Source organism: Pleuronectes platessa, chromosome 17 (genome assembly GCF_947347685.1).
Source record: "Pleuronectes platessa chromosome 17, fPlePla1.1, whole genome shotgun sequence".
In the NCBI taxonomy this organism is placed as follows: Eukaryota; Metazoa; Chordata; class Actinopteri; order Pleuronectiformes; family Pleuronectidae; genus Pleuronectes; species Pleuronectes platessa.
Genome location: NC_070642.1, coordinates 13664173 through 13687238, shown reverse-complemented (window position 1 = coordinate 13687238; position 23066 = coordinate 13664173). Strand labels below are relative to the sequence as shown.

The window sequence follows — 23066 nt, the reverse complement described above, 5'->3', positions numbered from 1 at the left end:
GTTGCTTAAAGCAGAGCATTCACTGCTTTAATGTAATCAGCATCTTATCTGACAATATCATGGTGTAGAAGTGCAAGGAAATACCATTATGTTATGATCAATGTCATTTATTGTGCACAAACATTATATTAAGGCATCTGCTGGAAATGTTATGATCAACAATTCTCATGCAAAAAATACTTTAAAAACTACACAAATAGTGTTTTGGAGAGGGGGGTTTCAGAGGGAGGGGGCAGCTCTGGAGAAAGGTCTGTCAATCCAGGTCTGCTGCTTGGTGTGATGGAGACATGAGGTTAGCATCAGGAGCGGAGGCTGCAGGAGGGACCGTGGAGCTGAGGCACACCTGTACTGCTTCTCTTGAGAAGAACTGAAGGACACAAACAAACCATAGTGTTAAATTATGAAGATGGTTCCCTCTGATTTTTTTTTAACATAAACGTCAGACAGGCCACTAAAAACTAAAAATGCTGAAGCTAACAGCTACCACACAGCAAGCTAATGCCTTCCTAAGGCTGCCAGGGAGTAGCATGAGTAGCCTTGTAGCAAGAGAGTGTAGCTAATCACAGCCCTCACAGTTCTTCATCAGTGGAGAAGTACCTCGCCATGTTTTCATCTTCAGAGGAGTCATCCAAAGACTGTGCTGCTGTTCCAGAATATGTCAGGCCCGCTGCAGCCTGCTGGGCTTGAACTCTGAGCACGCAGAGTAGGCCCTCACGTCCCCTCTCAGTAAATGACTCAGTACTGCCTGAGAATATATGATAAAAGACAAAAACGTCTCAATTGTGCGTTTGTGTGTATGTATACATACACACATACAAGGCTTTCTTTTCTACAGAAATATTTTTCCTGAGTTGATGACTCTGCTTATTGCCATCTAGAATGTGAAACCAAATATATTTTTTGGTGTACCCATACAAGATGTCCAATGTAACACCAATAAAATCCAATCTACTACACTACGGTTTTAATGCCTCTGCAATAGCGAGTCGCCGGAGGCATAACTGCATGTTTTCGGATTGTCTAACTTTGTATTTGTCTTAAAGTAAAAAGGTCAAGGCCACACTGACCTCATCTTATGGTTTCAGTTGTCAAGAGATACAGTGTCATTTATATGAGAGAAAATATGTAGAAATATGTAGACGGACACTGCTCTGGTTAGCGGAGTCATACAACGCAGTGCGATAATTCTAGTGTAGTTTTTTTGTAATAAATGGGTTATCTATTTTTACAATCTACAAAAAGTTATCTATACATTTGGTCACAGAATGTTACACAAATAAATTGGCATTAAAGTTGGCATCTTGCTGTCTCACCAGTCTGACGATGCAGCTGAAGCGTCCATCAAGGGCTTTCTGCAGGTAATTTGGATTGTTTGTTTCTTTTGACGAGGAGAATAACATGAATTCATACCGATATCAGTTTACAATCAAACCTTTTTGTGTTAACCTTGTTTAAACAGAGTCAAAGGACATTGTACAACAATGACACATATTTTTCCACAGTACCTGTCGTTCACTACTGCACTTCTGACACCCATTACTGGACTGTGTCTTCCTGTAGAGTGGTGATGTTCTCAACGTTCTTTTCACAGTCTGTCAAAACAAAATTAGAGTTACAAATGTTAATGCCCCACAACCCATTGCAGATACGGTTGTATTTGCACACCACATCGGATCAAAACAAAACTGCAGTCTGTGAAACAAGCAGTTTTGGTAGATATAAGGGAAATGCTAATATTTCTACATGAAACATATTCAGTCCCTTAAGCAAAATAACAATGATGGCAGGCCGCAACCTCGATGCCTTCGTCTGCTTTGCTTACAGACTAGTTTGCGGAGTCTCGTGCTGCCGCCCACTGACCGATACATCATCGCTCTTTTCTGAAACTAATGAAGGCAAATTCACACATGTAGACAGAAATAAACAGTATAAATTAAAAGGTGTAAATATTGCTAACATTATGTTTGATGGGGGTCATCATTATACATAACAGAGGAAAACTTTGCACATGTATTCCTTAAATTTACTTGCCTTCCTGTGGAAAAAGTTGTTTTCCTAGTTAAACAATCACAGCAGGGAAGCATGATTGATCAAAATTCTTTCAGTGTGATATTAACTTGTATTTCAGCAAGTGTACTTTGGGGATTTAATAAAAATGTATATTTGGCAAATTATATAAAATGTTTTTTCTGGTATGTAACTTAAAAGTACCTCTTTAATGGTAGGATCATTTCTCTCCCTCATCTTCCTCGTGGTACGTGGATGATGGTAGTGGGCTCAACCCGGCTTCTCTTTCTCTCCAGGCTGCCCTTCCTGCTCTTCATCAAGCAAAACAAACTGTTTGGTCCAAGTTGTTGACGTTAATGAAACTCCTGTAGCTTCACTTGGATCCTCCTTGATTAAAAAACAGAACATAGCAATTGTTTTATAAAATGAATCGCAACTCCATAACATGAAAACATTATTGTCATAGTGCATACTATACATTAAACCAAATTGACCTGATATTGTGGAGTAATGGTAGACAAATACACTCCTTATTAATCTAAAGCATTCATAAATCAAATTCATGTTTATATTTATATTGTAGCGTCCCTCAATGATGAGCTAAGCGTCTTGAACTGCTTTCAACAACCATGTATTCACCTCCCAGGTAGCACAGGCTACCGTGGGCTGAAGCATGTGGCTAACAATGGCGTATTAGCTGATGAACAGCGTCCATAGTGTGGATTGACGGACTCTCTCCGCACTCGGACTGTAAACCTAGATCGTAACGATCTTTAAAAACAATAAACTACTTACCTGACAGAAGGAAGATGACATCGTGGTCTTCCAAGCGCGCCGTGTTTATGACGCAGCCCCGAGTTAAAGGGCTGGTTGTTTACAAATAGGGTTTTTACGACAGCCACACGTCATGTCCGCTCGCGCACTCGGTCCGCTCGCGCACTCGGGCCGCTCGGCTCGCGCCACTCGGGCCGGTCGCGCACTCGGGCCGGCCTCGGTATAAACAGACTCGCATGATCCTTCTCATTAGAGATGTAATCTAGCCTCAAATATTACTATTATATAACATGAATAACATTCACGATCACTGAAGGACACCACGCAGGGACTGTGATTTAAACACCAAGCTGCGCCCGTGGTGCCATGGCAACCATCATAGCAACGATAAAAACATGCGTGATAACTATTAAAATATTTATCATAAGCACGAACTGGCTGAAGACTGTGGAAGCAAAGACCACATTTCTCGCTAGAAATGGTGTCAGAATGTATTTTTATGCCCAAACTAAGTTACAAAATTATATTTTTATCTGAAAAAACAAGGAATCTCCGCCATGTTTTCCTCTCCGCAGACGGGAGCTTGAGAGTCACATGACGTGAGAACACGCCAATGCAAAACAATGGGAGGACTAAATGTTACCATCTCACAATCTGAGAGGCCAGATTGTGAGATGGTAACGTTGGTCCACTTGGACCGACGTTACCATTGTACATTTTCTGATGAGACTGGGTTGTCACGGCACCATTTCATTACATCTAATGTGTATTTGACAGGAAGAGAGAAATGCAGGGTGTATAGAGAATTGCAGAACATTTATCCAACGCACGGCATCACAGCATTTGGCTTCAGTTTACTTTCAATGTCCATCCATTGAAAGGCCTTTAAAACTAAACTGAACATTTTTACAGCCGGATTTAAACTATTCATTTGACCTTATAATCAGTATAACGTGCTGTAATACACAGAGACACACACATATAACCTACATGTACATATACATACATATAGTTATATATATATATATTTAGTCACCTGGCTGATTCATTCCAGTTCAATACCTCTATACAATCAATATTGCCACAATTCCCAAAAAGCACAATCAGTTCATGATTCAGTTATAGTTTTAGGAGTTATAATAATCAGCGTGGTAAAATATGGATTCATTCTAAGTTTACTCGTTTTGTGACCATGTATGTGAATATGTGTCTATTTATAACTGGTTTATTGTGTGTGTCCGTGGTCCAGGAGGTAGAGTGGGCTGTCCACTGATCAGAAACATAATGGTGTCACCTTGTCAAGGTTTGCATGTGCTCAGCATGAGGTGTCTTAACATATTCAGTCGATTAGATAACATTAATGCAGGAAATAGGATCTGCTGTAAAATGTGTTAAAAACATCACATTATCTTGTAGAATTGACAGAGAGACATTAACCGTCCTTCAACACGAGACACATTGAGCACATCTAATGGCATTAATTAATATACATGGTGTAAAACGAGCTGTTGGATACAAACTCTGCTTATGAGCACCGACAACTGCTTGAAAGAAATCTGCTCTGGACTCAATCTTGGGTCAGGGACGCATGGACGAGACTGGTGCGCCTGTTTTCAATCCGAAATTCAATCGGGCAACAATTCTGAAGGTGCTTGTGAAGTGAGCCTGAGGTTCAGAGGTGTTCTCACTCACCTTGCTCCTCAGCAGACCTCCGCTGTGATGCTCCGGCGTGCTCCTCTCCGACAACGGCTTGGCCTTCTCCTTACTGTTGCTGGAGTCGTTGTCCTTGATGATGTCATACTGCCGGCAGAACAGGGCAATAACGGCTGGCAAGGTGGCGAGGGGATGGACACGAGCAAAACACACACACACACACACACACACACACAGGGAGAAAGATAGGGAATCAGTCATGAGGAAGCAACTGTCACTCGAAGACGTGTCGCCGCCTCCTCTGGCTGCGCACGTTCAAAGGCCTTGTTGGATAATGGAATTCAGCTCCCAAGGGAGTGTGATGTCTGGGCCTTTATCTCGAAAGTTCAGGAAGACAGTAATTCTCCACCGAGTTTGCTTTTTGTTGTGTTTTGCAACCTGCCTGGTGCGGTTTCAGCTTTCAGTTTGGATGAGCACTCAAAGCCCACGAAAAAACACTTCTCTGCTCCACTGAGGTTATGCATTTCTGTGGGGACATTAAATATTCAGAAATTGTTGTGTAGCTCTGGTAACGAGACCCAGGGAGCTGTGAGACACACTGAGAAGCAGAGAGGGTAATTCACTCATTAATCATTATTCATGCATCCTATAAGAACTTGGCAATCTTGCAGCTGCACTGTCTCAGTAGCTGAGAGCATGTTGGTGTCAGCCACTTCCACTCGTGCACTGGTTTGTTGGTTTGTTGGTTGAGTTATAGCAGCGATTGTGTAATTTCAGAAGGGATTTGTCTGCGTTTACGGTTTATTGTGATGTTGTTTTAATGTGCGATCGAAATAAGCTGTCCCTCCCCCTCAGGATATCAACATAAATCACATAGTTTTGCAGAGAAAGTGATGTTTTTTTGTCTCTTCAGTACATTTCAAGCTGCTTAACACTCAGAAACATTAGCAGGTGAGATTAGCTCATGTTACTGAATTACTTTTTAATTCCATCCACATTTCCAGGCCGAGGTCAAGCCAAAGAAAATAGGAGAAATAAATTAGTAGTTTATGAAACTTCAAAGGTGACTCCTTGTAGAACGCATGCAGTGAGGGTAAATTGGCATTCAAACTGGGACCGGCTGCAAATGATCAGTGGGTGATGAAAAACGCAGCATGTGGTGTTTTTTCATCATCCCACTCCTCGCTGCCTCCGCTCATGCTTTGCTTTCTCTCATTAGTATTATTTAACATCTCACTCTCGGGGGCTCGGGGGTGGGAAGCCCTGCCGCCTGGCTGCCTGTCAGACACGCCACTTCTGATTGTGCCTCAACACTTCATTAATCAGCGCGCTCCCTCGAAGGAGGAGACGCTGAGATGCTCCGAACACAAACGTGATCCTGCCTCCACATCAGGACAAGACGTTCAGAGATGCAGGATTCATTTTCTTCAAGTGTGCGTTGTTCAGGTTTTAGGGACTTCCACTCAATAAATAACCTTTTTATTAGTGTCTCATTGACTGGTGCATCACTGTATTCTTATTTACAAGATCTTTTACAGAGTAAAACCTCCGTCATGTGTGCACCATCACTCTTAATCATCCAGGCTGACAGAGGCTGTTCCAGTGGACAGGTCCCCATTATCTTTGTGCTTATGAAGCAGGATTTTAATGTCGTCAACATCAATAAGCTCTGATGCTTGACATTGAATTTATAGTTATTAGACGTGAATGGATCTAAAAACCTGTTAATGAATAACCTCTGGAAAAGCACGGTTCACATTGAAGTAGGTGTATGGTTGCCATAGAGACAGCAGCATCAGTATTGCACATCAAATTAATTTAATAAGGTAGAAGGAGAATAAAAAATTTTTAAAAAGTTGATCAGCTTCTTCAAGACTGTGTGGGTTTGACTTACACCCAACACCTGCCATCAAATCTTGATTCAAATGTCACTAAAACCCTAATCACAGCGAAAATGTATTTGAGACTTGATATTTATCAGTCTATTATCAGAAACAAAAAAGAAAACACAAATGCCATAGAATATAAAGAGCTTGAAATAGAAAACGTAATTCTTTTCTGCATTGTTCCTTCATCTGTAAAAAAGGTTTTCACATTGGCGCGTAGCAGCAGATGTAAGCACATAAGCTGATCTAAAAGCAGAAGCTCCCCATGAACAGGAGTGTTTCTGCGTGCCAGCTGGTTCAGGTTTGATCACAATAAGATAATACAAAATTCCAGTACACACCAGGAAGCACAGGATTAAAAATTTAGTTGTTTGCCAATACCATTATCAAATTTTTCCAATTTTTGCAGTAAATGTATGCATCAAAAGCTCTTATTTAATTATGAAATTCTTATTAACAAGACAGAGTCTAAAAAACGTACCTGCCCACATGACCAAGACCACCACGATTATGATCATCTCCCCTGTTTGTAGATGCCGTGCCTTGTCCAGGCCTTGCACAGTGGGGTCATCTGGGAAGGAGGACAGACAGGACAGGCTGCAGTGAATGCAAATCTCTGATGACTCAATACTAAGTGCTGAATAAATTGCCATATATAAAGTAATGTCACAAACAATGGCACCAAACATTATAGAGTTGAAATAATACCCGTACGTCTCAGTAAAGGCTGGACATTTTTCCAGTAGAGCTTTTTTCTACTGTATTTTCCCATGAATGTAAGACATTAAACTCACATTCTATCTTATGACAAAAACTGTAACAGTCAGTGGTGGGCATGACCACATTTCAGTCTCGTGGCATTAATCCTCCTTTAGGTGGATTGACCGGGGGCCGATTTCCACTCTCCAAACTATCTCTCAACCCGCATGGATGGAACTCCTCCAGAGCAGCACTCTGCCCAATTGCCTCATTTGTGAAGCGGCTTGTCAAGAAACTGGCTCCGAATGCCAGAGTGTCAGCTATCTTCACATGATAGCAATTACAGAGTGGGTTCAGTATCACCATGTTTTTTTTTATTCATTTGGAAGTGGTGTGGATGGACCTGTGAGTAAAGCAGGAAGTGGTAGACTCACGTGAAGATGGAAGTTAAAGGACCAGTGTGTAGGATTTAGGGGGATCTAGATGGATTTTTTATCCAGTGATAAGTCTTCAATAGTTTAGCAGCTAACAGTAATTTCAAATGATTCCTCTTTCGGTTTTCCTGGTCACAATTTCTTTGTGGCTCACATTTGAGGGTGAGGGATTCTTTTTGGCAGTAGCATGTTGGTTGGTGGGTGGAAAAAACACCAGCAATCAACCTACATGTGACAAAAATAAGGATATCCACTTGGTTTGGCTAATTCTGGCTGCTGGTTTTAACTTCAGATGAGTTTTAAACTTTTATCTGAATTTTGCATGGATTGCCTCATCCCTTACAACATATTGTAACTTTACAATAGTACAGCTTCATGGCCTCCATGTGGAGGAATATACACGATTTTAAAGAGTACTATTTAGTTCAAATACCGTGAAATGGATAAAACAGGTCAGTGCGGTCACAATATGGTGCAAGATATGAATGAATATTCCCAAAAGAAAGATATGAACCTACTTTACATGGTGCATTTTCTGTAAATCTTGTATTAAATATAAAAATCTAAAGCACTTCTTTGAGATCCTCACTCTGAGATTCACTTTGATAGTCTCCTTTATCTTCTGAAGGCAGTGTGAGCTCCACTGAGTCTCTATCAGACTGCATATGCATTTCTCCTAAATGTCAGGTCAGTGATAAGCATAGCCGTGAGTTGTTGTCAAAATTAATACTCCCACATCTTCTCCATCCCTTCATTCCGTGTTCAACATAAATATTCTGTATATTTAGTTGAAAAGGCTAAATTCATGTAATGAAACAAATCTACTTTGTTATTCCTCCTCTGACATGATATTCATGAAAACATAATTGCGTCCATGAAGAGAAACTAATGGTTGATGTATGTTTTTATGATGAAAGCACATCAAAGGTTGTTTCAGTAATTATTTTAATGTAATATATGTATATATGATGTAATTTATTAATAATATAGATAAATTAAGTCTTGGTCTTGTTTCCTTTTTTGTCATCTAACTTTAAAAAGTGCTTTTGTGATCCAGCAAATTGATCCTGTGCATATTTGATGCAGTAGTTTTCATTCTAAAGAGTGAGTGAACATGAATTTGCAAAGGACCTGAATAACATGTCCTGTTGCTGTTTCATCCATATTATATGTTGGCACCATTCTCAGGCTGCAGGGGGGGCTTCAACTGACTCGCTGTCACATTACGTTTCCTTGAGACGATTTATTACATCGTAAAACGTTTTGAGCTGATTCAACCGAAAATATGCTTTTAAGACACAAAGCCACAAATTCTGAGAGGAGGATGGACGGGAGTTAAATTGGAAACTGACCTCAAACAAACCTGCAAACCTGTGGCATCAATCAACTAGACAATTGTTTTGATTTAGAAATATCAGCTTAAGGAATCCATTTTAATTTAGTCTCTTAAACATTACGAGAAAAGCTGTTATTCATAATTTTTTGATTTCTATCAGAAGTCATGAATCTTGATGAAAAATGGATTATGTGAATTTAAATTTGGTTTCCCAAGGGACAGGTTGGCCCTGGTGCAGGTATGTTCTCTACTGAGACCCATTTTAGTAATATGATGTTTAGCAGTTTTGCTTGAAATATCATTTGATCGATTAATTGATTATCAATGATTATTTGCAGATTAAAAAAAAATACAAATCAATTAATAAATTTATAATTATTTCAGTCTTAAAATCACCTTTTGCCCACCTTTTTTGAATCTCTATTAACCTGTTTGTCTGTAAAACATTCATCATTAAAGGAACATTATTCAGGCAGCTTTAACAGTGAGCAGCCAACCTCAATGTCAGGGCTGTTGATGGGAGGCTGGTGGAGGTGTTGTGACTCAGCAAACACACCGTGGCACCTCTTTGAAGTGTCCCGGTAATTGTGTCTGAGGGGAGCACCCACCTAGTTATCTCTGACACCTCCCAGCATCCAGCCTTTGAAATCGTTCTTTTCTGTTCTCCTCTCCGATGCACTCTGACAGGTTAGTGGCATCGGGGTAACATTTTCATCTGCTCTGTATTATCATAGTTCCTATAAATCCATTCATCCATTATCTACAGGGGGTGCCATGGGGGGAGCTGGAGCCAATCCCAGTTGACATTGGGCATGTTGGACAGATCCCCAGTGACCAGTGATCCCAGTGAGACAAACAAGCATTCACACTTATATTCACACCAATGGTCGATTTAGAGAAAAACGCACGCACTCTCTGGGAGAACTTGCAAACTCCAAACAGACCCAGTGCTAACCACCACCCCATCGTCCAGATACTAAATCTTTCTCTGACAATTTCTTGTAATCTTATCTTTTTCAAGAATTAACAGACTGATCTACCTTTCTTTTTTAACAGTAATCATATCCTTCGTGAAATCAATTAAAGAAAAGTTATAAATGCTGAATCTGTTTATACAGGTTCCGCATTTATTACATTAAGCAGAATCTATTAAAGTCTTTGACCAGATATCTGCTGTCTTCACTCAAAGCCCTAAAGTATTGGCCCTGAGATTGATCCCCAGGTACCCTGCAGTCATAAGATTAAGTTTTTACCAGATCAAATTATTCAAGGGATCAAATATTAAATGAAACCGGACTCACTGCACCACATACCTCACTGCTGAAAGGCAGGCAACGCACATAAATAATATCCTCTGATTAAAAGCTTTCCGTGGAACTAATGGAATTGAAATGGACTCTGGAAAGACATATTGATCCTGAAAAAAAACCAAAAAAATCCATAGCTAGCTGCTTATTTAAATTCTAATTCTCCAGCGACACACGCTGCAAATCATCATATGGAAGGGACTCACTCTGAATCTGGCCAGCACTGGTTTACATTCAGAGGCATATGCAAGGACAATAGCATAATAGCATCAAAGAGAGTTTGGTTGAGGTAAAAAGATAAAAGCTTTTTTGATTCACGGGTATGATAGCTCCGGCTCTTATGACTGTCTGGTGTATGGCCGAGTGAAGATCTATTGCAGTTTCAATAGGAGGCAGTTGGCCGTGATCGAGGATCTGAAGTGGGTGTGTAACGCAGCCGTCAGCTTGATCAAAACTTATTTTTCAAGTAGTAATGGTCAGCCGCAAGTACTGTGGAACAGAATGTCCCATGAAATGAATGCATATCAAGCCTAATGACGTTTGTATTGGAAAGAGGGATCATAAAGATCCCCTCTAAGTGGGTAGAAGCTTGCCAAAAAACAGATTTTTGTATTTTCTGATGTTGTGAAAATTAATGTCCGGGCTAACAAAAGGTGTCTCCAAGGAGCGTGTGGGAGAAAAGGCTAGTTTCTCATGCTGATGACCTCAGAGCCCACTGAAGTGGTATAATATCTAATATCTTAGTAACTTAACATTTTCCTTCTCCCTGGTGGGGTTGTTAATGGGCTCATTTATTTTCAAATGTGGAGAAAATTCAAGCCTGAACAGGAAAAATGGTAAAATGGCCTAATTACAGGACGTCATCACAACCAGAGAAGCTCATTCTGGGTCACTTTGCCTCTGCAACACCTACATGTACTATTCTATAAAAAAGACATTAACAGAAATATTTTCTCTATGGATAAAAGACACATTTAGATACAAGATATCAACAGGTTACTGTTATGTCAGTTGCTGCCACTGAAGCAGATCATACTCCATGTTATATTGGAGAGATTGTCTGCGAGGGCCAGAAATATTGAGTTATTGGGTCAATGCTTTATTTACTGGTTTATTAGATTAACTCTTTATGATCAGAGCCAGTGTCTTCATTTCTTTCAGGTATCTTCAAATGCATTTTATATCTAAACTATGTACAACCTTAGCTATGAGGCTGGGGGGGGGGGCACTACAAATCTTGATAAATGTTGCATAGTGAATCTTCTCCCAGAGTCTGACGGGGGGGAAATAGTGAGCCAGGAGTCTCCTCACACTCAGCACTTTGATCCCATATTGACGGTTCGCCATCGCTTTGCTAAATTCCTTTAACTTCAAAAGTGAGCCCTGAAAATCATTTGTCTTTTATATCGAGGAGCTGCAGGGAGGGATTGTGTAGTGCCAGTGTTTGTATTAGCTTAATGGACGCCGCACGCTGGCTCCCTTTTGTCGAACTAGAGCTTGAATGAGTTCCTCTCGCTCCGGCTGATCTTGCCAGCCTAACCAATGGTACCTAACCTGACTCAGCTTATAGGAGAAACATTTATGATTCACACGCATCAGCACTTCCTGTATTCACGACCTCGAGCCTGCCTATAAAAATAAAAGGCGGGGAAATTGTTTGAAGTATCGCACCTCCTCTCATCTCCAGTCCAATGACAAACCCAAGCTGCCGTTATTTAAAAGAGTTTGGCCGAGCTCGTAATAATCGCGGCTGAACTAATGCAGAGCAGATTACCGCCGGAGTTTCCTCTGATATGTGAGCCGCTTCCCGACTCCTTGTGATACAAAGCAAACTACTCTTTCTCACCTTTCTCTAGTCGTTACTGCAAGAAACTCCGACTAAACCCATTCTCCGCTGGTCACGCTCCTCATATTTCCCTCAGGCCCCCCTGCGAGCCGGGGCCCAGACATGGAGTCTGAAGTGTTTTAGAGCGTCTGTCAGAATCCTGATTGGGCCCCCGGAGTGATCGAGAGGTGCATAAATTCAGAGCCGCTCGCCCCTAGCCACGCTCGGAGAGTCTGTCAATAATGTGGCGGCGGCTGGGAGAAAATAAACCTGAGTGAAGTGCATAGAGCAGCAGGAGATAGAGACACTTCAGGTTGCCTGCACTCGTTTTGCCACCGGCCTCTACTGCACCTCGTTTTCAATGTCAGGGTGCTTAAAAGTCTTCGACAGCTGGGGGAGGTTTGCAGCCGCAGGGAGAAGCATCTGTATATGGGCTGGTGCAGTTTGCGCCGGGGGAAAACAGGCCGCTGGCAGACCGTGCAGAGTTAAAAGCAAAGTGCTATGTTGTGTAATTGCACCGGGGGAACCAGAAGCTATAGAGCGGTGACCTGTCGTGACCTTGACAGGCAAGCTGCATTTGAACACACTTCATTTCAGCTCATTGAGTGGAGGAAAGATTCTGAAGTTGTACAATATAGGACAATTAAAAGTTTGTTTTTCCATGTCTTTTTTTTGTCACTAAGACTAGAGATATGCTGTATAAATATCAAATGCTATATGATTGCAGTCCATTTAGTATTCCATATGGCAGCCAGTGCAGCTCGATAGGTTTCCTGTGTTGAATCGTACTTTGTCAGTGTTTGTCTGCCTGTCAGTTGCTCCCCCACTTTGTCCCAGACTGTTGTATCTGATGACCTTGCTGATCTCCTGATTTATTTTGTCTGGAGCGATCAGGAGTATTTTGGTTGTTGTTGTTGTTTTCAAAGAATTTAGAAATTGGAATAAAGAAATAAAGCTTTTCACCGTGGTCGCAAAGGAGGTTATGATTTCATCCTTTGTCCATTTGTTTGTTGGTTTGTTTTAGAAGAAAACTGCTTGACAGATTTCCATGAAACTTGGTGGAAGGATGGAGTATGAGTCACATGTGAACTCATAACATTTTGGTGCTGATCTGGGTCACCATGCGGATCCAGGAATTAATTTCCACTTTATAAAACATTGTGCTGATATCTATGAACAGGTCAAACGTGGTGCAGATCCAGGTAAAGATAAAATAAATAAACCTTTTCATGTAGTGATTTTTATTCAGTTACTGTAGGGTAACGAATTCCTTTCAGCCGTAGCAGAGAATGGATAATTTTTCTTTTATTTCTATGATTAGCTTGCACAATATCCAGCCTTGGAGGAATGTGTCCTCCTCATTTTGAATGGTTTCAGAAAGGTGTACAAAGGTACATGTATTAGAGGAAACACAATCGCCCACTTGTCATTGTCCCTGAACACAGACAGAAACAGTAACTCTGACATGTTATGCACCTCAGGTTCACCAGTACCTTGGTTGGAGCTGTTGGACGGGAAGAGGTCGGACTTCTTGAGGGTGCGAAAATGCACCTTCTTGCTGGCCTGGCTCTCCCCGTAGAGGCCGATGGACTGGACCTGGATGATGTAGTCTGTCTCCTCCTCCAGGTCCCAAAGAACACAGGAGCGACTGGTGGTGTTCACCTCCCGAATGAACCGCTGCATGTGTCCGTCCTGCCTCTGGGGGTCGGAGGAGGGCAGCAGAAAACAACAGGTTGGACACATCCATTGAAAAGATATAAATGTATGAGGTGATCAAGGTGACTACGCACAGATGTCTCCATAAGGCAGACACTCCCATTTCAATATTTAAAAAAAACAGAAAGAAACTGAGGACTTTATTATATCAACAGTTGGTGTTTTATTTCCACCAGATGGAAACCTGACTGGAAATTGCACAGTCAATATTCTGATGAGCTGCGAAAAAAAGAGATTCCCCTTTGTTTTGTCCTCCAGCACATCTGCACTTCGAGTGGCTCCGGGCCAGATGTTTTTGTATGTGTTTTTATGGCGCGGCTCGGCTGAAGGATGTGATTAAAAAAGAAAAAGAAGCTTGTTATTCTCTGTGAACAATGACTGTGTACTAATTAAACCGCTGAATGATGAACAGCCTCAAACAGAGGTCGTTGGGTGTTGTCTACAACCCGTTGTGTAAGTTAAACAGCTCCATAATGTTTGGAAGCTCGTGAAGCATCAACATGATTACAGCAGCCCTATGGCCGCTCCATCATTTTGTTTTGGCATTCATCGCTTTTCTCCTCTTTTGATCCTGAAAAAGGAAAAGCAGTTTGGCAGCCTCACTCACTTCTGTGCATTCACGTCACATCTTCGTTTTCTCTTGACAAATCCACCGTGCCAACTTTTATTCTTACTCCTGGCCCGAAGGCACGATTTAGTCTCTAAGCTGAGCAATGATTTAAAAGGGGGTTCTAAGAATAGGAATCCAAATGAAAACACATCTTTATCCAGACAGGAGTTCGTGCAAATGTGCCACCACTCGCTCTGTGTGCAACTTCTCCTCTGTAAAGCCATCAATTGTTTCCTTGTCTGAGAAACATTCACTGCAGTGTTATCTGCAGGAATGTGACATGGCAGGAAATTGATGTCAGGTGCACTTCATTGGCTGCCAACAAAAATTTGATGGGGACATCAGGACGGGGCCACGTGCCAAACCACAAATGGCTCGAGCTAAAAATAAAGCCGGTGTCATCTTCTCATTTGGAATTCGTTCTGCCGACCTTTCTGATTTACATCAGGAGTCCAGGACTGAGCGTACCTGTTGTGAGATGGAGAAGCCGATGATGATGTCTCCCTCAGGAACCTCCCAGGAGACGGTTGCCGAGTCGGCCCGCAGGTGCATGACGGACACGTTGACGGGAGCTGGGGGCCGGTCTGAAAGAAAAGAGGAGGAGAGGTCAGTTGTTCCAGCTGTTAGAATATCGAATTCTCGCCCTTTGTGACCACACTGCATCGGGCTCCAGCTCATCAACTCTGTCAAAGCCTGTTTGTTGAGGGTTGTGGATATGTTCGTGAATGGAATAAGAAAATAAAAGTGAAAACAAAAGTGAACTGCCCCCCCTCAGCCAAGCTGCAAGTGTTGTCAAGGTGGGATATCAGGTCTTAGGTGATCAAGGAGGGATTCAGACCTTTGTGTTTTTCTAGCAAATACTTATTTTCATTAGTCATTAGTTTATCAAATTATTTTCTCAAACATACATTTCTGTCAATAAATTTGTTAATAACTTCTCATCTGACTTTGAGTCATTATTTACTTCTTAATTAAAATATAAGTCCATATCCATCCAGTAACTTTGGTCTGGTATATAAATTTTTTGGTTGCCGGTGTGACGCGCTGTTGTTTGCCAAGTGGAGACAAAAGCCCGGGAAGCAAAAGGCCAGATAACAGAGGGGAGCAGATCTAACAGAAGATTCGGCACAGCTCTACTGCCCCTAAGCAATTGCTCAGGTCAGATATAGAGGTGAGAGAGATGGGATTGGCCGGGCGGATGGGCCCCCGGAGGCCGTCCACACGTCTTTTGTTATTATGGTCCAAAGGACTTTTGTGTGGAGATGTCTGATGCATTTTGGAGAGGGACAAGTGAGTGAAATGTCCAGTGTCTTCAGACATGTTAAAAAATAATCAGAAAAGAATATGATATTGCTTTCGTTCATTTGTTAGCAGGATTACGCAACAACGAATCAGCACAAAACTTGTTGGAAGGATGGGGTACAGGTCGAGGAAGAAGCCGTTAAATGTTATTGTGGATGTGGAGCTTTTATTTTCACTTGTTTAACATTATGAGAAACATTTTCCCTGATTTCTTGGAGAATAATTCATGGATCTTGATGCAGATCCAAATAAAACTCCAGATCTATTTAATTTACATGTGGTTTTGCCTAAGGGGACTGTTGGGCCGTGGTGCTATGTGCTCTACTGAGTGCCATTCTAGTTATATACTGTACTTATATACCTGTATATCTGCTGACATGTCGGTTATAGACTTTGACACTTCCCCCTTCCACATCTTTATCTGTCAGGCTCCAACACTCTCTGAAACCCTTCAGACTCAATGTCTCACAAGCTGAAGAAAGTATGAGGACCGTGACCAAGAAGCTTCAGTGGCAATGTGCTCTGCATTAGTTCAGCTATGATTATGGGATGAGCCAAATGCAGCAACTTAGAAATCCTTGCCAATTTTTCAAGTATATATTTGAGCCAAAGTTTTGCTATCAAAACATTTTTTACTCCTCAATATAGATATCTGCTCAACCCGCAAAAATCGATATCGGTCGGGCTCTGCAGATCACTTTGCCTAATGACTCTCATAAGTGGTCAAATTTCTACCGAAGTTTGCATCTTTCTGCAGCAGATTGAGGATTAATTGACGGTTGTACATTGAATTTGTATTTCAAATCCTTTTAATAACTCATGGGGCACGGATGTACTAACCCATAATACAGTTGTCTTGAGATGACAGCCGGAGGCGTGTGCTGTGGGAGGACAATATGTCTTCCGAAAAGTGCACTCAAGAGGGAGAGATGAAAGACAAAATTATGAAATTGGGAACCATTTCAAATGATTTGCAGTTTCCTATTACAGGCCCTCTCACATCCCTCCCCCTTTTATCTCGCCGTGTCCTCTCTTTTATCTCTCCCTGGCTCTCTCTATCGCTTCTTGCTCTCCTGTCTGTTGTTATCTAGGAGACAATCAACAACGGCCTCTGTGCTCCGTGTGGAAGGTGACATTGAGGCGGATCCCTCAGACCCTCGGGTCAGACTCCAGGTCTGCGGCGCTCGTGGCGATATGAACCGCGGGTCAAACACATGCGTGACGCTCTGTTCCCTCAGGGCTCGTAATGACACGCTTGGAGATTGGCTTGTGGAGGGAATGTGAATGAGCTGGACGAGAGGTATGGAGAGGGTGAGGGGCAAAACGAATGTTCCGAGCGTAGAGAGCGCGGGGATGAGAGGGGCCTCGGCTGTGGTCAACACCTCTTAGGAGGTGAGGAGGTGACGCCTCTCTCATTTTGTTCATTTAATGAGAAGCTCCTTCATGGAAGCAGGGGATGTAAAGTGTGGAAATAGACATACAGCTGGAGGGGGAGATGAGCTAGACATGGAGTGCATTTACAGTAATGGTTCCTGTGTCCTTGTGCCATGGTTGCATCTAAATGCCCCCTAATTTAATGTCATGAACATTTGATGATTTCCCACCGAAACTGGGAAAGCGAGCTGCAGTAATTGAGCTGCTGATGGACTCACTTCACAGAACCCGGAGGCCTCGCCGCCGCTGCTGCACAGGGAGCTGTTCACCCGTCAATTCCAAGTTCAGTGACTCAGTGCAAAAACAAGTTGTTGTTGTCGTGATCCATGTCACGTACAGTGATGAGTCCAAGCCTCCGCTGCTACAGAAAGCTGGTTTTTAAATATTGAACGTATCATGTGTCCTAATTACACCAAATTGGACAATTCATTTCCTTGGACCCTTAAAGATGCTCGTGCTAAGTGAGAAACTCATAAGATTAGGGTTCGTGACATATGTGCCTCCATCAGCGTCAGGTGCAGCATTTGTATATCACAGGTCACGTCCGTTTCTCTTGGAGCTCCTCGTCCTTTTGTTAATGGGGGTTATACAGACAGACAAAAAAAAAAGAAAACCTGTAAACGTGATGGAGTTCCTGTGGGTCATTTACTGGTGACGGTTCAACTGACAGGCGCCATGAATCATCACTAATGTATAAGTGCCCTCTTCCAATGTGGCGTTCTGTCGTACATTTCCAGCTTAGAAGATAAAGAAATGAAAATGGTACTGTTGTTTTCATTCAGTTATGTGTTATAATCTAAGATCTGTTATGATGTTTCCAGGAATTTAATCACAGCTGGCTCACGAGCAGACAACTGTAGCTCAGTGACTTTCTAACACAAACAGTTCCCCTCTCGGTTGTTTGATGTTCCCTCTCTGCAGCGATGAGTGTCATTGTGGATACTTCCACATTTACTAACAGCCACGTGTCCTGAGTGAAGCAGCAGTAAGAATTACAGGATTTTGACATTGACAACGGGTCTAGCATGTGGCCATCAAACTCTTTACAAGCAGCAAAGCCACTTAGAACACAGAGCTAGTTTACTGTTGGTAGAGACAGTTATTTAAGTTCAGGTGAAGGTGTCAAATGTTGTGTCATTGGCTTTCACAATAAAATGAAGACCTATGGCTGACTAGGCTTATTTAAAGCTGATTTAGATGTTAAAAATACAGCACAATCATTTTTAATTATGATATCTCCAGAATAAATTTCCCACTGACACAGCTTGGGCAGGTCTTAACGTATATCTCTGCCCATTTTAAATAACCGCAGCACACATGACTTAACAGAGGAGGAAAAACACAACACGCGTGGGGAGCTGGAAATCATGTCAACTGTGGAATTTACTGAAAACACAATTTGACAGGTGACATGTCATCTCCACTTCACTGCTTCATTAAATCGTATATTGGCTGAAGAAAAAGAATAAAGCTGGAAGTGATGGCCAGTTCGAAAGTATTATATGGCTGCCTTTTGGTGTTTGTATTTTGCAGGGAGCTCTGATTTAAGTCACTGCCAACACTCTTTGTAGATACTGTATCTGGATGCCAAACAACATAATCCGATGCATATTGTCCGAGTGTGTGAAAGCAGAGGTATGTGACCTCTTCTCATTGGGAGAAAAATTAGATAAGAGCAGGAAGCTGGAAATGATGTCATCTGTCAAATTTACCGGAGACACAATTTCACAGGTGCCTGCAGAAAAGAATAAATGTAGAAATTTCAGTCAGTTCAGAATGTCATAAAGCTAACTTTTTCCTTTCTCTGCTCTGATGTAAGTCACCACCAACACCACATGTAAATAGATAGTGTACCTGGATGCCAAAAGTCATTTTTCCATGCATTTTTACAGAACAGGTGAAAGTAGAGGCAGTGACCTCTTCTCAATCCACTATTGAGTTGTGTGTTGACACTTTTTGTAGACAATTCTGCTTTATGGCTTCTTTTGAATGGTTTTAAAACATTTCACGGACAATTACACAACCTTTTAAAAAGCATAGTTGTTTATTTAGGGTTTGGAAAGTGATAAATTGAAATGTCCTCTGCCGCTATCAGGTCTGACATGAGCGAGTGCTTAACGCTTTATTTAGTGGACACAGATGATTGATCCGTCCACTAAATACTCAGTTAAACTCCCTGAGGTGCATAATTCACATTGCTTCATTTAAAAGCCAAAACACTGTGGTTTACCAAGGTGTGTGTGTGTGTGTGTGTGGGGGGGGGGGGTCTCAGTCTAAATTGCCTCACGCTCATGACAGTTTGAAGGGCTGCGTGTGGTGTAATCCAATTCCAACAGTCCGAATAACGCCACAGTCCTTTGTGAAATAATATATTCACTGACATATATCTTTTTTTAAATAAAGCCCGAACTCATGCGAGGCGCGTTGAATATTGATGTGTTTGGAGCGAGTGGTGACTTTGTGGGATCTTTGCCTTAATCTCTTAATACATCAACAACAGCAGGATTTCCCAATGTAGTTTAAGATGGGGATATTTGTCCAGCCAGGTGTGACTAAGTCCTTTTTTCTGTACACTTCTGAAGCTCTTTACAGTCGTGCCACTTACTGTCCCTGACTGGAGGTGCATCCTGTCATCTTCCTCACACACCCAGAGGCTGTGGCACAGCAGTGAAACCAGATGGGAGCAGGTGCCTTTCCAAGGTTAATGCAACCACTGGTCAAACCCCGAGGCTCTGCAGCTGCGAGCTAACATTACTTCATCATCCAAAAACCGAGATGGGTCGGAGGCGGATTTGTTTATCACTGCAGCATTCATTCTATCAGCTGGTTTTGCTTGTTATTAAAATCGAAAGTCTAAAACAAGTGTGATCTACTGGTGTGAAACCTGCGGCTGAATAAAAAACACTTTCTTCCCCCCACGCTGTCGTCTTTTTTTTCTGTGTATTTTCAGAATTCGTGAGATGCCAACAGATGAAATTATGAATGCGTGAGCAAACATTGGCTCTCGCTCACCGGTCGTCTGTTTAAGGAGAATGTGCCACCAGAATTATGAGCACCTGATTGCCAATTTGAAGAATAACACGAGCCTGGCCATCCAAATGAATCCAATAAAACTCGAATTGTTATTTGGTTAGTGTCGAGCTGGATTCGTTTCTCCCTCATGGAGCTTGTTTTCAGAACGTGTCAATGCAAACTCGGTGGCACACGTTCCAGTTTTTCTCAAAGACAGTGTGTGGGTTTGCTCTATTTATCTCAATGACGTGCAAATATCAGATGCTTCAACCTCAATTTGATAAAGAATCATTTGCTACAAGTTTCATTTCTACTGCTAAACTGCAATCTCTCATATTCTTGTGTAATCCTGACTCATGCTGAAAAGTAAAGTGTGTGTGTAAACATCATTTTAGGACACTTTTAAAAGATTAAACTAAATGTCACTAATCGTGTTGCCTTGGAGACACTTCTCCCACTGACTGTTCGGTGTGTCCTAATTGAAAACCTCACCATGACCCACAGAGGCTTAACAAATAATTCAGACCATCCTCTGAATAACGCGTCACCATGAACCCAACAGTCTCATTGCATGCATGGGGATGGCAGTAATGAAGTTGCTGTTTATTTCCGTTCACTTTGATGCTCATTCAGATTTAGATTTATATTAATGAGTGCCCCGTTTATTATTATTTTAATACTGAAGCTTGCCGTGCTCTTGACAGACCCACATGCAGAGCTCCGCTGAGATCAGAGATGCTTCTTGCGTCTCGCATGTCATCGCAGTACGTTACAAAGACTAGCTGTCTCTGTACACACACCCACATGAAACAATGGAGTGGCAGTCTGAATCCCTCAAGGCGCTATCACATGTAGGACTCAGTTCCTTTGAGAGAACGGGGGAGGAAGTGATAGAAGTAGACAGATAGATAAGACGCCCGCACTACGAGGCAGCAGGAGAGGATTTCTGTGACAGAACGAAACTTGAACAATTCCAGTCTGAATCCAGGCTTGTAATGATAAGCAGGCAAGAACATGCCGGCTGCAGGAACAGTGTAAATGAAATCCTGCAGTTTAAAGAACAGGTGATCATTTTACCACTGCAACTGTTTCTGTGGCGCATTGATTCATAGAAGTGACATGACTGCGAATTGAAATGGGGGCTGTGCCACTCTTATGTATCAGGCACTTATGGCGCTTCCAGCTAAAAAAAAATGGTATTATTACATATCAAATAATTATTAGATATGCATCGACTGAAGAGACATATTTAATTAGGTTTCTGGTTGTATGGTTACTAACTTATTTGATGCAACATAGTTTTTCTACATACAAGTGGGCAATATTGATGTATATATTTGTGTATGTGTATATGTACATGTCTTTATGTCTTTTCTTTAATAATTGTTTTGTCTTTTACTGGGTTTTGGATGTTTCTCTTTTCTTTTCCTCACTAATCCAGATTAATTTGACAAATCCCTTCTACACATGTGTGAAAAAATTATTAATTAATAATCATTAAAAAAAGCGAGCTATTTGGAGCTTGTTCTGTAATACCCATAGACTGTATATACCGTCATTTAGGAATCATCTTTGTTTTAATATGATTGACAGAGAAATGCCTTCATAATGAGCAGATACAGTGGAAAGGGGCTGGATACGGCTGTAGTGCAGATTCTTATCACCAGACTTGTACAGTTGCTTTTTTGTTATAGTTGCATAAGAAAGTCTATCTGTTAAATGTATTCTTTAGTTTTTTAATTCAATAAAAAAAATGCACATGATGATTCACAGAGAGTTGAGAAAAATCTTAACAATGACTAAACAAGTGGTGGCTCATACATGGTGGGGCTGCATATGGGTTCAACAATTGGTTACAAGTGAGTAGACTTGAGCATTAAAACGTGTTTCACATGATTGAATGAAAGGAATCTTTAAGAGCATCTGGCTGAGCAGAGGAAAGCCGATTGAAAGCCTCGTTAAACCCAAACAAACGCAAAGACTTGCTTGGGTTCTGTTTTCACTTTAGTGTGTGCGGGCAATGACGCGTTTGCTCTTACTTGTAAGAGGGTTGCGTTCCATTTATAATGTGACTGACACTTACTTGCTCCCACCAAGAACACGTCGCTGCCGAAAAGCAACAGGACCACGGAGTTGACCAAAACCAGCAGGCGAGCCATGTCTTTGTCCTCTTCTCGTTAAGAAACAAAACAAACAAACAAAAGACGCAGGTCTCCTACGCTTGAATGGAAGTGAAGCTTTCTTTTACAACATGTTGACGAAGGAATCGGTCAGTGGCTGGATCCCGAGCTGCTCACTTCACTCAGCTCAGTTATCGAGCGCTTGCAGGCGTGTTTTCGCAGCATGAGGTTTATTTTTTTTTTTAAATCCACAAGTCCTTCCGTCCGTCCATCATGCGGACTGAGAGACGAGGTCCGAGACGATTCCCATCATCCTCCAGCTGCAGGTGCGGACAGGGGGAAGGAGGTTGGTCGTGTGTCCCCTCCGTCACGAGCAGAGGGGACGCCCGGGCGGCGGTTTCAGCACCATGGACAGAGCCTTGGAAGTTCTCCCTGCCTCAGACTGGCTCCGTCCGCGGCTCCTCCAGGCTGTGCGTGTGCGTGCGTGCTGGTGTGTGTGTGTCTGTGTCTGAGTGTCGGTCATCCTGCAGTCGCCTCCTATTCGGTAGCCTCACCCCCCAGCCCCAGCTACGCCAGAACATCGATTAATCCCCTGCGCGCCATTGGACGGCAATGCGCGCCTGTACCTGGTGCCGCCGTGCGCCACGCACGCACTCTGTGCCACGTCTCTCCAAAGTGCTTCGATCTTTCAGCAGGTGATAATATTTACCCGCAGTCTTGTTCTGAGGAGTGTTGTCGTGCAGTAGGGAGTGAATTGTGTTGTGTTTGAGGGACACCCCGCTGAGGGAGATGCCATCATCAAACACAGCATTTGATGCCCTGTTCATAGTCAGTGAGCTGGTAAACGATAGATGCTTGAATAATAAGCCCGGAGTGTTTTATTCAACACCCTCCTCCTCCTCCTCTTCTTCCTCCTCACCCATCATACACTGTGCAGTACCCTGAGACACA

The 23066-nt window shown here is 42.2% G+C and overlaps 1 protein-coding gene across 1 annotated transcript; it reads right to left on the bottom strand.

Annotated features, from left to right (window-relative positions):
- Nucleotides 1-2400: 2400 nt before the first annotated feature.
- On the bottom strand, nucleotides 2401-22154 carry fndc4a (fibronectin type III domain containing 4a). The gene is made up of 6 exons (XM_053444856.1): nucleotides 22079-22154; nucleotides 14716-14831; nucleotides 13415-13619; nucleotides 6802-6891; nucleotides 4470-4607; nucleotides 2401-2742 (listed from the first exon to the last, which is right to left on the bottom strand). Exons 1-6 carry the CDS (start codon nucleotides 22152-22154, stop codon nucleotides 2687-2689), a joined length of 681 nt encoding a protein of 226 aa, XP_053300831.1. The 3' UTR covers nucleotides 2401-2686.
- Between the last annotated feature and the right edge of the window lie 912 nt (nucleotides 22155-23066).

What these genes read in the sequence shown, in the direction of transcription:
- fndc4a (XM_053444856.1), bottom strand. Translation starts at nt 22,154, where the DNA reads ATGGCTCGCCTGCTGGTTTTGGTCAACTCCGTGGTCCTGTTGCTTTTC. An exon ending in GCTTCTCCATCTCACAACAG is followed by an intron (nt 13,620 to 14,715) that starts GTACGCTCAGTC and finishes TCCGACCCCCAG; the next exon opens with AGGCAGGACGGACACATGCA. An exon ending in TCTGCTGAGGAGCAAGGTGA is followed by an intron (nt 2,743 to 4,469) that starts GTGAGAACACCT and finishes CCGAGTGCGGAG; the next exon opens with AGAGTCCGTCAATCCACACT.